At 43.7% G+C, this 13,431-nt stretch overlaps 1 protein-coding gene across 1 annotated transcript in view; it reads left to right on the forward strand.

The window, feature by feature from the left end:
- Positions 1–2,350: 2,350 nt before the first annotated feature.
- Positions 2,351–13,431, forward strand: part of ZCCHC24 (zinc finger CCHC-type containing 24) — a 106,423-nt gene continuing 95,342 nt past the window's right edge. Inside the window, exon 1 of the mRNA XM_041475471.1 lies at positions 2,351–2,968. Coding sequence (XP_041331405.1) covers positions 2,729–2,968 — 240 coding nt within the window. The 5' untranslated portion in view covers positions 2,351–2,728. The remainder of the gene's footprint in view (positions 2,969–13,431) is intronic.

Raw genomic sequence — 13,431 nt, forward strand, 5'->3', positions numbered from 1 at the left:
AACTGAACCTCAAAGAGTGGGCACTTTTCAGTTAAGCTGCTCATAATGCATGTATTTGCAGCCTTTTCCTTTCCTGATAGGCCAAACAAAGCATCTATTCAATTTACTCATTCCTCTGCATGGTTACTAGAAGGGGCAAGGGCTAGAAGTATCTAGAAGTTACCAGGGCTACTGCCAGGGGGCAATGACAGCCAAAAGCTCTCAGTTTGAACCTGGTGGAGCACACGGTGCCCCTCACATCATAAGGGGTTGCTGCATTCATGAATGCAGCTGCTGCAACAAATGTACCCTAACTCCACCTTCCCCTGCCCTGCAGCAATCTCTACTGTGTTGTCTAACTAAAGCAATCCAACCACCTACAATAAGAGCTGTATTCAATTTAGGGGGAAAAAATATCAAAATATACCAAAAACTCTTCATCCAAAACATTGTATCACCTTGACCACTCTATTTTGACCTCTGCTTTTGACCTCTATTGCTACAAGATCGCTGTTATCTTTTCTGCCTGTTCAGAATTCCTATTTCCTTCACAGCATCTAACTAAACAGAGTGCACAGTGGAGATGCCAAATAAAAACACATGTATTTAACTTAGCAAGTAAAAGAGGGAAGTGATAAGAATAGAAATTGTCTTTAAGGAAGGAATTAGCATGCCTACAAAAAAAAAAAAAAAAAAAATCCAAACAACTCCACAACAACAAAACAAGCAGCTTCAGCCTAGTTCCCCCTTCTAGACTTTCTACCATATCCTGACTTCTTAAATACCATCTGCCAGAAAGGCAAGTTCCTCAGATGTGCTATCTGTTTCTTGGGGTTTTTCTTCATTTACCAGCAAATCATGGAAAATCCTCCTCCACAATTTAAGTCAGTAAGCATCATCCACCTTTTCCTTCTTTAAAACATTATGCAACTGTTTGAGTATAGGATGCAATTTGATTGAATTCTTCTGTTATGAAAAATTCCACCTTTACACTGGTGGAAGTTTGTTCCTTCTCATACTGATGCACACTTATTTAAATGTGCCTCAAAGGGCTTCTAAACCAAGAGAGTGTACAAAAGAGTGAACTGAATCTGTGCTGCAAGGACTTTGTCACTGAAAAAAAAAAAAGAAAAGGAAAAAAAAAAGTAGCCTCACTAAAGGAATTCAGTTTGATTCAGCTGCTCTACCCTTGACCTTGCAGTTCTGGAAAGTTAGAATCTTCACCTGCATTTAAATTCCTGCAAGCATATAGCTCTGCTGTCCTAACTAGCAGCTCTCAAAAGTTTAATGCATCCATCTTTGGTGTTTGCAGCTGACGACTGAACAGCATTTTCTACTGTGTGTACACTGACTCTCACGTTCTGTTGCTTGTAATCAGACCTTTTCAGAAGAGTGACTTTTTTCCTATCTTGGCAGAGATGTATGGCTTATTACAGCAAACCAAGACGCCAACTTTGATGTTTCAAAGGTCAGATTTTTTTTTTCCCTGTTATCTAAGTAAAGAAGGCTTTATTTCCCCCCCCCCAAAGTCATATTGGGAAGACACATTAATTTTTACCCTTTTGTCACTCGGCAAAAAGCATAGGGAGCTATGATCAAGTTTTTAAATTACCTCCTGGGAGCTCCTTTGAAAACTCCTAGTTTGATTACTACGATGTTTGTACCAAAGCAAGAAATAGCCGCCCTGTTCCACTCATTGCAGGGAAGGCAGCAGGGAAGAGTTTTTGAACTGTAATTACCAGCTTACCCACTCAGGCTCCTTCCTAAAGCAGGAATCATTCATCATCCTCTTTTGTGCTACCGACTCCTTAAAAGGCCTACTCAGCTTTAACTCCCGGGCATCCCACCACAGCCAGGCTCCCCAAGAGCCCACGCCAGGGCTACCTAGATGGATTTCAAAGGGAACATCGCGCCGCTTGCCTGCCTTATTTGGAAAACCCTAACTCTGCACGGCTTGGCACAACCTCAGCGGCCGCGCAGGGCTTCGTAAACCTGGAGCTCTGACAGAGCTTTAACGAGAAGGAACCTCAGATTGCAATGAACTCCCAGCACCAGCAAGAAACAGAAATGAGAATAAAAAGAGAGGGCGGGCTGACAAGAGCCGAGCGAAAGTTGTCGAGTTAAAAACAAACCCAAAAGGGCCCAGCGCGGAGCGCTCGGGAGGGCTTTGAGCGTGTTTGGCACAAAAACCTTCAGGAAGGAGGAAAAGGAAGGCCGGGGAGCGAGCGAGGGAGCCGGTCCGACCCCGGCGGGCGAGTGGCCAGCGGCGCGGGGACACCTCCGCGCACACGCTCCTCCGGCCGCGCTCAGGCGGGCAGGGCGGGGGCGGAGCGGCGCCGGGACGCCCCTGCACCCCCGCGGCGGCCGGGAGGCCTATGGGGGCGCGGCGCCGCCGCCGGAGCGCCGGCAGCCCCTCCCCGCCGCTGCCTGCAGGAGTGGGAATAAAGACAGATAGCGGGGCAGGCACCGGCCGGGCGGGCGGGACGGAGCGCGCACAAAGTTTCCTGCGGAGCCCGCGGGCGGCGGCAGCGATGCCCGTGCTGCGCGGAGCACTGGGGCTGCGCGGGCGCCGCCGGCCTTAGGGGAGCGAGAGCGGCGCGGGGCGCGGCAGCGAGCCCCCGGCCCGTCCTCTCCTCCGGGCGGCCAGGAGGAAGCGCCCCGGGCAGGGACGGGAGAGCGGCACTGCCGGAGCGCGGGGAGGGGGACCGGCACCGCGGGGCCAGCCGCGCCGGCGGAGCCGGGGGGAAAGATGAGCTTGTTGTCAACCATCGACACCAGCGCCGCGCCCGTGTACCAGCCCGCCCAGCTCCTCAACTGGGTCTATCTCTCGCTGCAAGACACGCACCAGGCCAGCGCCTTCGATGCCTTCAGACCCGAGCCCTCCTCGTCCCAGCACCCCGACCTCGGCTACACCAAGAGCACCCCGGAGCTGGGCTCGTCACTCAGCTCCAGCTATCTCAACAGCTTCTTCCAGCTCCAGCGGAGCGAGGTGAGTCCGCCGCGCCGCCCGGCGCGGAGCCCCCGGCCCCCCCGGGCCACAACCGCCATGATGCCTCGGCAGCCTCCTGCCCCCTTCCCCGGGCCGGCACCGAGCCCGCCCCAAGCGGGGCAGCCCCGCTCCCCGCCGCGCACGCCGGGGCGGCTCGGCCACCCGCGCAGGCTCCTTGTCCTCCTGCCTAGCCGGCTCCTTCCCGCCCGGCGCTCCCTCGCTGCCCGTCCCGCTAACGGGCCGGGGCGAGGCGCCGCCGCCGCGGCATTGGCGCGGCCGCCGCCTCCTCCCGCCGCCCGCCAGCGGCGCGGGGCGCCCGTGTTGACAGTCTGGTCAATGGTTACACGGATTTCCCGTGCGCAGCCGGAGGGACGGGGGGCAGGACACGCAAAAAGTGCTACATCCGTCATAACGTGCAAAAATACCACCACCGCCGCCGCCACCACCCCCCCCCCTTTTATTTTTTTCCCCCTAAAGCGTTACTTAAAAAGCTTGATATAAGACTGCATATGGCTTATGAGAGATCAAAGGCAGGCACTATTTGAAAGGAATAAATATAAACAGGAACGTGATGAAAACAGCAAAAAAGTTTTGTGCACGTTTCGTAATGCAAAACGAGACTAAATGTAACCAAAGGGAAGGAAGCTAAAAAACTGGGATATGCAAAGACAATTCGCTGTGGAACTCCCTGTTACAGGAAGTTGTTGAGGTCAAGCACTTCTGCACTGGAGGGGTTTCACATGTGTGGAGAGAGATCCTGCAAGGTGGCACCTCACACGCCACAGCTCCCAGCCTCTCCAGAAAAGACCCAGCTAGAGTTTGGCACCCTACTGTGGGACTCTTGCCGGAGGCATTCAACAGCGGCTTTGTTTGATATGGTCAGATGGACTATACATCCCAACCTGCTCTGGCACTTCCTACAGAATGACATTTCAAAGTTCTTCCAGCACCTTTTATGTTAAACGTCGACTTAAAATGTATTCTTGGTCAAAGTACACCCTTCTGTTCTGTCAGAAAAGTTATGGAGTTATTAATTAAAACCAAATCAAATTCCCCAAGTGCTCTTGTAATAGAGCTACTAAAAGTTGAGAGCCAGATTTATATAGACATGTTTTCCTTTAATTAGAAATTCTTTCTTTAAGAATTTAACAAAGCACATCCAATCTCAAAATAGGTACTGTATTTGAGAGTATGTAGTTTGAAACTCGTTCAACCTGATTAAGTCTTACTAAGCATGACATGACATGGGCATTCAACAACATATAGACCTAACAAGCACATTGATTTTGCAAAAAGATTAGCAGGAAGTGCAATTTAAACTATTAGCTACCTACCTGTTGGTGACAAATTGTAGATTTTACCCCTTCCTGCTAGGCTTTCAAACTTTATGTTACCCAGGTAGCAGCAAGCCTCCAGGAGCTTGGCCAGCATGGATTCCAGATGGGACTCTGTTCAGGCCCATGTTTGTTGAAGTTGGGATACATTCTGCTCACAGCAGGTCTTTTATTTTTTGGGATAAAAAGGAAGAAACAAGTAAATGGAGTCTGCATTCAGGAAGCCTTTGAAACAGTCTCTGAGAAACAGTTTTCTCTTCCTGACAGTTCCCTAGTTCATTTCGGCTTCTACTATACTCTGTGCAAGTAGGGGCTAATCCTTTTGTCACACTCCCTTTCCACTTGGCTTATAGTTCTTTCCATTTTCCCCCCTAACCTTTCTTGTGGAACATAATTTGCCTGCTATTCCAGGCCTTCTTCAGGCCCCTGTCTCTGCCCCAGCTCCAAGCAGTCAGTCCCTGTGCAGCCTCCCCCCAGCTGTGCTGTTTTCAGATCCCAGAAGTCACCTTCTGTGTGGATTCCTATCACCCGCAAGCTGTAACTTTATTCTGCTCTTTTTAACCTCATTACAGTTTCCTGAGGCACACGAACAGCAGCAGCAACTGAGAATTTCAGCTCTGTAGAAAGCCAAGAACATTCACCATTCAGGAAATAAGAAGCCATTTCATTCTATACAGATATTTTATTATTTTTAAAGATAAGGCCTGTTAGTTTGTTGCCATTCATTTTCCAGCCTGTGACGATAGCACTGACTATGTGGCTGATGGAGACACTTCTATATTTCCAGTATTCACCTGAACTATGTCCTAATACATAGTAACCTGAAAAGAGGGAAAGGAGCACAGCTATCTCCTATGGCATGGGAATGCATCTGCCCTGCTGGATATACCCTGAAGGAAGTAGGAAGCCCTCTAATTTCCCAGCTAACACTGCCTGCTTGTACAGCAGCTTTCATTCAAGGGTTTAGAAGGTGCTAGAGATACTGTTGCTCAAAAGAAGTTATGTCAATATCTTATATGCTCTGTTCTTTCCAGAAACGGGAAACCAGACTGCTTTTTTGGCAGGAGTCACCCAAGAGTTTCCGACAATGTCATGCTCTTAATTCTTGAGATTCTAACATCTGTTTATTTGCAGATGCCATTGGGTATACACTACACATTTCAACCGCATAAAATTATTTTGGAGAGCATTAGTACTGTATGCTGTTTCTGCAGCAAGTGGGCCTATGCTATCTTTGGAACGACACATAGCTTTCCACAGTCAAACTGTTGACTGTTTTCTACACAGTACTTGCTTTGGTTGGCATTTTTTTTCCCCTCACGGTTTTGTCCTGGGTTGGCTTAGCCTGGAGCCGAGCTGTGACAATGATTGACACATAGCTGTACACAATATTTGGAAAGTGACCTAATGAGGGTCCAAAATAGCAACAGATTGAAAAATGATAGGATCATAGGGTGTAAAATAGTTGTGTGTCCTGTATGTTGCCTTGCAATTGAAACTTTCTGGAGAAGAACACTTGGAATAAGAGACAGCACTTGTGAAAAGTTGCTATTATACAGGGTTTGCAAGTCTGCATGGCACTGCCTGTGTATGTGACTTGCATACTGACCAAAGGAACAGGACAGCAAAAAAATAAAAATGCCAGCACCCACAGAGTAGTCTTGTACTTCAAGATTTTTGTCCTCCAGACTTTTTCCACTACAATGGATGCCTTCTAAATAAACATGATGAACACAGCTGTTTGGTGCATAAAAGCCCATTGTACCAAGGGAAAAAAAAAACAATAATAAAGGTTTAAACAGTAAAACAACAATGAGTGTTTTGTTCTGTATGCAAGACTCGTTTTGCAAAACAGACCTGCTTTAAGCCAAACTTTATGGCAGCATTTGTTGTCCTAGATATGAAATAAAAGCATGTTAGACCATTAAGATGCAATAAATTGGCCATTGAACTGAGCTCCACCCTCATTATAACACCATCCATCAGAGCCAAGTATTTGAGGTTTTGTTGTGAGGCTGGTTATGTGGAATTTAATGCCTTTGAGACACAGCCAGGTATCTGTGGCTTTATCATTGAGGGTTATAATTAAAAAAACCTAGAGTAAGGGGGCAAGAGACTCATAAGATATTTTTCTACACTAACAGGAGGCATCCTACCAGGTCAGTGCTGTCTTTGGTCAAGAAGAGACAGCAAGCAGCAACTAGAAATTATCACAATATAATAGTTACTTTTTTTTTTCTCTACTCTGTGTCTTTCAAGAGCAAAATTCCTTCTAGAAGCCTCTACAGCAGCCACTTTCTGGATCTAAAACAGATTTTATTTAAGCACAAATAACTGTACGTACTAGATGAGAAAATAACCACCATTTTCATGTTTCTGACTTAGAGACTTCCAGATCCAGTCCTTATAGGCAAGAGGGGAACTGACTGGGAATGAGAGCACACCAGCTAGTTCAGTTTGCTGCAGTAAAGTATGGATCACTTGCTTGGAAAGAAAAATGTGTGGAGTTAAAAAAAGTTTACAGTATGCTGTGGAAAATAACATTTAAATCCCTGTGAAACAAGCAAGTCTAAAGCACTTGGGTAGATTAGGTAACTTCCCAAAGAAGATAGTGACATTCATGAACTAACAACAAAAACTGATGAAATACTGAAAGAACAAAAACATAGGGAAGGAAATTGGGAGTTCTACAGAAAATATATTTTATTTTATTTTAACTTGTTGTCCCTCTGTCTTTCACAGAATTAGGGGGGTAAATACTAGGCTGATACCTGATGAAGAAAGATCTGTTATTTGGCCAAGATGAAGTAATTTGGAGGGTAATTATGAGATTAAAAAAAATATCTCCATTCTCTTAGTATCAGAAGAATATAAGGATTGCTATACCAGATCAGGCCATTGGCTCCCTGAATTAAGTCAGTATCTTTGGGAACAGCCACGTTTAAAAGATTTAAAAGGGAAAACCAAATGCCTTTTAGGAGGCTGCTCACAACCAGTATGGTCTGAAGGCAAAATCAACAGAGAGGCAGGTTAGCAGAAATTGCCATATGTTCCAAAACATGTCCAATTTGTTTAATTTTGAGCAACATTATTAGTTACTCTAACACACAGCATGTTTTTGATCCACAGGGTGCTTAATGTGCTAGGCACTCAAATGAGGACTTCTTGCTTTCTCAGCTACAGACTGACAGAGTAGCAGTCTACAGTACCTGAATATGTCCTTTAATAGTAATGTTAACTATTTATTTCCTAATTTTAATTTTTTTTTCTCACTGTAAGTACCAACATTGGAGTGCTCTCAACCTTCTCTAAATTTTATTGAAAGGACACTAGCATAACAATTCCTGTGTTGCAGGGACTTGTGCTCTCTGCCTCAGGATGATTATACTCTACCGGTATTTTGTGGCTACTTAAAGTGCCAAGCAATTCTAAAATGCTTTTCAGGAAGTTAAATGTCAATTCTCACATCAGACCTCATAAGAGATTCCAGGGAGCTGAATCTCTTATGTTAATCAGAGGACAACATGCATTTGGAGATCTTGGCAAGACCAGCCTGTGTTCTCCCAATGCAGCCAGCTCCAGAGCCCTTTTGATGCTGCTGCCTCAGCACACAAAGTGAGCTTTCACAGCCCACTGTACACTGGTCTCAAAATTTTAGATCCTATTACAGCTATTTGAGCTAATAACTATTCTGTTCCTAATTCCAATTGGACATATGCTTTAAAATGCAAAAAATCAGGGGTTTATGTCTATAAGCATTCTCTTTTCCACCCAGTTCTTATCTCTGCAGCTGTGGCCTCCTGCTTTGCTACTTCTGTAGCCTTTGAAAAACACCCACGTTTGCCTGGGAAATAAAAACCCCACGTGTGAATGTAGTATAGGAAGTGGAGTTGGAAAATAAGATCTATATCTTGTATAAAAAGTGTGAAACTCAAATTATTATCCAAATGACACTCTTCCATTTGTAGCACCTTGGTATGGCTTTAGGCTTCTCTGTTGTCCAGGATTAAGTGCTTTGTTTGTGTGTGTTTTTGCAAGTGGACAGTCCTGCATGTAGCAAATACTCTCCTTACTCTTGACACTTAGGCTGATTTACCTAATAGCAATTTGATTGCAGGAAGAAATGCACAAGAGCCAAATGTGATTCACCAAAGAAAGTGTTCTAAATACAATTATGTTACTTTTACTCTGGCTTCCTTACCTGACTAAGAACAGCAAAAGTTCCCAGAAGTAAGAAGGGGGTGTGTTGAATTTACTCCAACAGCCAGAGCCTCTTGTGTTGTGTCCTTACCAACAAACTGCCCCTGCCCCCAGCAAATGCTGCTGTAGCTCTGCAGCACACCTGCCCTACCTTCAGCTTTAACTACTGAAAACATGACTTACACCTGGGCTTTACTTTATTTACAGTGAAATTATTATCCACCATAGTAATCTGCAGCTACTTGCTTTCACATCACAATCAGAACCATGCTTGAAAAGCTGGCAAGAACTAAAATATTAATTGCTGAAAGTAAATCAAATCTTCAAGAAGAGGAATATGCACTTTTTGCTTTACTATTGATTTCTTTTTGATAGCTTGAAAAGAAAAATAAAATCAAGAACAGAAGATAGACTAGTTATATTTATTATTCCTGATTAGCTGAAAATCATTGCCAATTTTTTTAAATCACTTGGGATTTTGTATCTATGCAAACTCCTCATTGGGAGAAACACTGGCATGCTTCTTCTGCCTCACAAATATATTCACATCTTGGAAAAAGCCTGTCAGGCAGTATACAGAAAAGCAAAACACACCAACCTATAATTGGAGGCAAAAGGATGTAGAATTCTTGTTGCAATTATATTTTATACACAGAGCTTTCATTTACAGTTATTTTATGCGTTTACAGTGTCTTCCATGCCAAAGCACCCAAACAAAGGGGTGATGTAACTGTGTGTTGGGTAATGATTTTTCATCCACTCCTCTTTTGCTCTGCAGACACAGACTCAGTTATTCAGAAGAGAAGAGGAAGATCCTTCTCCAGTGAACTGCACAAATGATCAGACAACCGAGTCTGACTTGAACCAATATATAAATTTATGAAATGTATGGAATGAATTAGGTAACCAAGAGGTGTAGTGAACTGCTTTTATCCCAAAGCCAATGCCACTCTTCCCCCCCTACCCAGGCCTTTTTGGTTACATTTGGGGGATTTTCAGTACTTGTACAAGATAGATAACTTGTAGAGATGGTCCTGTTACTTTGGTAATTGACAACTAGAAGAAAAGATTGCATTGACAGATGCCAGGTGAGGATTAACACCAAGGAAAGTTTTCTAGATCAGAGTTTAAGTGCACCATAAAAGGACTTTGAAACACAATTTAAGTGAAATTTAAATCTAAGACCAGAGAATCTTTTCCATGATGCTTTAAGAAGCATGAAAAATAATGACAGTGCACTTGCCAAGAAGTGCAGGCACAGATACTACAAAGGCAAATCATACAATTCTGATATATATATTTGCGTAGGAACGAAAGCAGCTGTATCCTGTTATCCAAATTAGATGCATACATAGAAATGCTACCTAAAGAGTGATATTGGGCATAACCTTCCATTTTCTGAACAGATTAATGAAACGTCACAATTAATACCCATACCTCTCCCCACTTTGTCTTCCCCAGAAAAATTGCCAATGGCCTGATGCCCATTTTGCTAACTCTGGAATTGCTCTTCCTCTTTTAGAAAGTGACAATGAAATTACTAAATTAAATGGAGAGAATATAAGTCTTTTCCTCATGGTTTACTTAGGTTCTGTGTGGGTTCCAGAGTAATTATAATAGATCAAAGCAACTAATTGAATTTCACAAAGCTATTCAAATCTTACAGTAATGCTGACACAATTCAGACAGACAGTATTTCATAAGTGTAAAAGCCTGGATCACTTCATTTATCCTGCAGGTTGGTTCTCACTCTCAGAACCATAGCAAACAATTTGTGATCTGCTAAAAGTAGAATCTAAAATTATAGACAGATTCACTTGAGGAAAGCAGAATAAATGCTGGGTTACGAGTCCTTTGTCCCTGTCCCTCATTGTCTAGCCAGGCCAGCACAGCTGTGGGGAGTTTTGGTGGGTTTTAAATTTTAACATATCACAAGCCTAGCCCCTTACTTTCTGTCATATATTTTGGTGTAAGCAACTAGTAACAAATCCAGTACTTAGACTAAGAGGAGTTTTAAGGAGCCTCATGTAGACCCTTTTTCTTAACTCCTTCAACTGCTGCTGATGGGAGAACTTCTGCCTGGTCTTCCAAACCTGTTTCTTAAGAAATACGTTTTGTGTTTTGACAAATTTGGTTTGAAGATTAGCAAATGCCCTCATGATCCAGAACTTGAGCTTATATGCAAAGCAGAGATAAATTCCTGCTGGCCACCCACACCTACTCCCTGCATGTGGCAGGATTTGGTGTCTTTTCAATGAACACAAGTGCAATACCTTACACAGAAGGATTGTGGGTACCTGGAAATCTGTATTTACATCTCATCCAGCTAAATGCCAACCAAGCAAACACTTTAAGGGGATCAGCTTGGTCTCACAGATTTCTCTTGCTTCTAGGAGTTCCAGGGATCTCAGTGGTCTTTGCAGGGGAGTTGCAGCCTGTATTTCTTCATATTAAGGAAGCCTGCTAGGCAACTATTTTGGAAGTAGTCATTAGGGCTGTGGATACTTGTGGTTGAAAAGAAAGCAAATGATCTATTGTACAGTCATTGCACCCTGAAAATAGAGAATAGAGGACTAGCAATAGTTTTTAAGAGGATTTGGGCATCAGTGATCCTTGAAATACTGAGGTGTTCTTATATAACCATCTTTCTCTAACATACATTGCAACTGAAATTAGTAAAATAATAGATTAATTCCTCTAACAGTCACAGCATGGGAAGAAAAAAAACCCCTCAAATCTACTCTGAAACCAGATTTCTCAGTTGTTATTTTATAATTTATCTGAAGCAGATTGTGATGTTTTAGGTTTGCTTGCTGAGATCACACTTCAAGCTGTGCTCTTTCACTGTTGATTAAGAAGGTAGCTTTAAATGTAGATAAAACTATATGAAACCTGGAGTCACAAAATGAAATTCCAGCCTGTCATTTAGTAATAGAAATAATTTATTTTCCTCACTATATTCCATTTCGTAAAAGTTTTTGTCTTCCCGTGAGTGCAGGAGCTGAGGCCCTGGCGCGTTGCGAGGGGCCCGCTCTGGGCAGATGATGTATTGTTCCTACCTCTGACAGCGACCTCAGCTTTGACTCTTTTAAACTTTGGCAGCCGGCGCAGAGGTTTCTGTGCCAAGAAGGCATTACTGGATGTAAATGATATAAACAAAACTGTCTCAGACTTAGAGTTCTGTTTAACCCAAAATGGACATTTCTTAGCAAAACCTTTCATCATGCAAGAGCTGCACAGGAGGTGAATGCTTTCCTAAGTGTGTCTTGAACAGGCACATATCTATTTCCGGGTGTTATTTTTCTTGCGTTTGGAGTGTCAAAAGACCTACCAAATGAGAGGAAACTCGACTCTTGTTTTTCAGACTGCAGGTCAGATTGAGACAAGATTTCCTGCAGGAAGCTGAGATGTTAACAGAAAGTGCAAGGATCAAAACATGTCCATCCGTTTCTCCCCTCACTTCATGCTATACAGCCTTCATGACCTGCTCCTTGCTGGAGACCCCTGTCTCGAGCAAAAGGACTTGTTTCTGGGCAGAGGGACAAAGGTGCCTGCCAGGGACCACCCCCCCTGTGGCCTCTCCCCAAAGGTCAGGGAGGTTGGTGGCCAGGGGACGGCCTGGGAATCCAGGGTTCCTGGTGGGATGTGTTAAAGCAATTTGCAATGTGAATGGTCTCTGTTGTCCCTAATATAGAGCTCATGTGTTAGAGCTTCTCTTGAACATATGAGGGCAGTTGTTGGGTGTTCAGCAGATGAAAAGGAACCCTGCAGAACTTGGTGCAAGATTTAGAAAGTTCCTTCAAGACTGCATGCCTTTGACCATAGCAAATCTCTGTCCTCTCCCACATCTGCCTTTAAAGGCCTTTTGTGAGGTCCCTGTACATTGTAAAAAATGAGTATCCTCACTGATATCCACAGCAAACCCTTCCCTGAGGCTGAAATAAGGAGGGTCACACTACTAGCAGAAAGCCAAAAGGCTTTCCTGAGCTCTGGCAAGCCTGGAGATGGTGTCTGAGCAATTCCTGAGCTGTCAGCATAACTTTAACACTGTACAGTACAGAGGGAGCAGGATTTTTTAAAGACCTGAGAAACTCATTGAAAGCTTTGGATCCAAGTGTTAAAGACCAGCAGATCTAAAGCAAGGCGAGGTGGTGGTTGTGATTGAAGGGACACACCAGTCATGCTCAGAGGAGCTTGTTGCACCCACTTGCTGTTCTGCAGAGTCTGAGCAATTACAGCCTGAGAAGCCACAGCCAGCTGAGCTATCAGATTTGGAATAACTAGATTAGAGAGGTCTATATGCTGGATTAAAGATTCATTGCCCTTCAATGACTTGCTTTACAAGCACTGGCAGGTCACACTGCATTTGTAGCTGCCCCCTTAAGATACTGTTTCTGCAGAAGGAAAGGCTTAGTGCCATCTGTCTGAAAATATTTACAAGTAGACATTAGTGTTAGCAGTTTAACATAAACATGTATTTGTCTAAAACCCCCTGCAGAAGAAAGATGAATTAAGGTATACTTGGCTAGTCTAACTAGCCAGGAATGCATTAAGGTTTACTTGGCTAATGTACATTTATCTGTGGTTTTATATGAGAACTTGAGTAACTCAGATTTTACTAAAAGTCAAGCCAAAGACCAGATTTTTTTGACAGCTGATTTAAAAGTTGACTTCAGAAGAAAACAGAAACCTGAGTCTTATTTTCTTATTTTTTCTTACTCGAGGCAAACATTTTCTTTACTGAGTGATGAGCTTGGCTTTTAGTTTTCCAATGATAAAATGTTACTGAACAAACTCTTAAGCTCTTTTTTTGTAAAAGTATCCAGTTTATCAGAGGAGCTAAAGCAGACACAAGCCATACAGGAGCAGTTTTTGAGGTTTTCCAGTTCAGCCTTGGTAATTAAACTTCTCTATTTCTTCTGGCTCAAA

This window comes from Pyrgilauda ruficollis, unplaced genomic scaffold (assembly GCF_017590135.1).
Source record: "Pyrgilauda ruficollis isolate IOZ18807 unplaced genomic scaffold, ASM1759013v1 scaffold11, whole genome shotgun sequence".
NCBI classification, from domain to species: domain Eukaryota; kingdom Metazoa; phylum Chordata; class Aves; order Passeriformes; family Passeridae; genus Pyrgilauda; species Pyrgilauda ruficollis.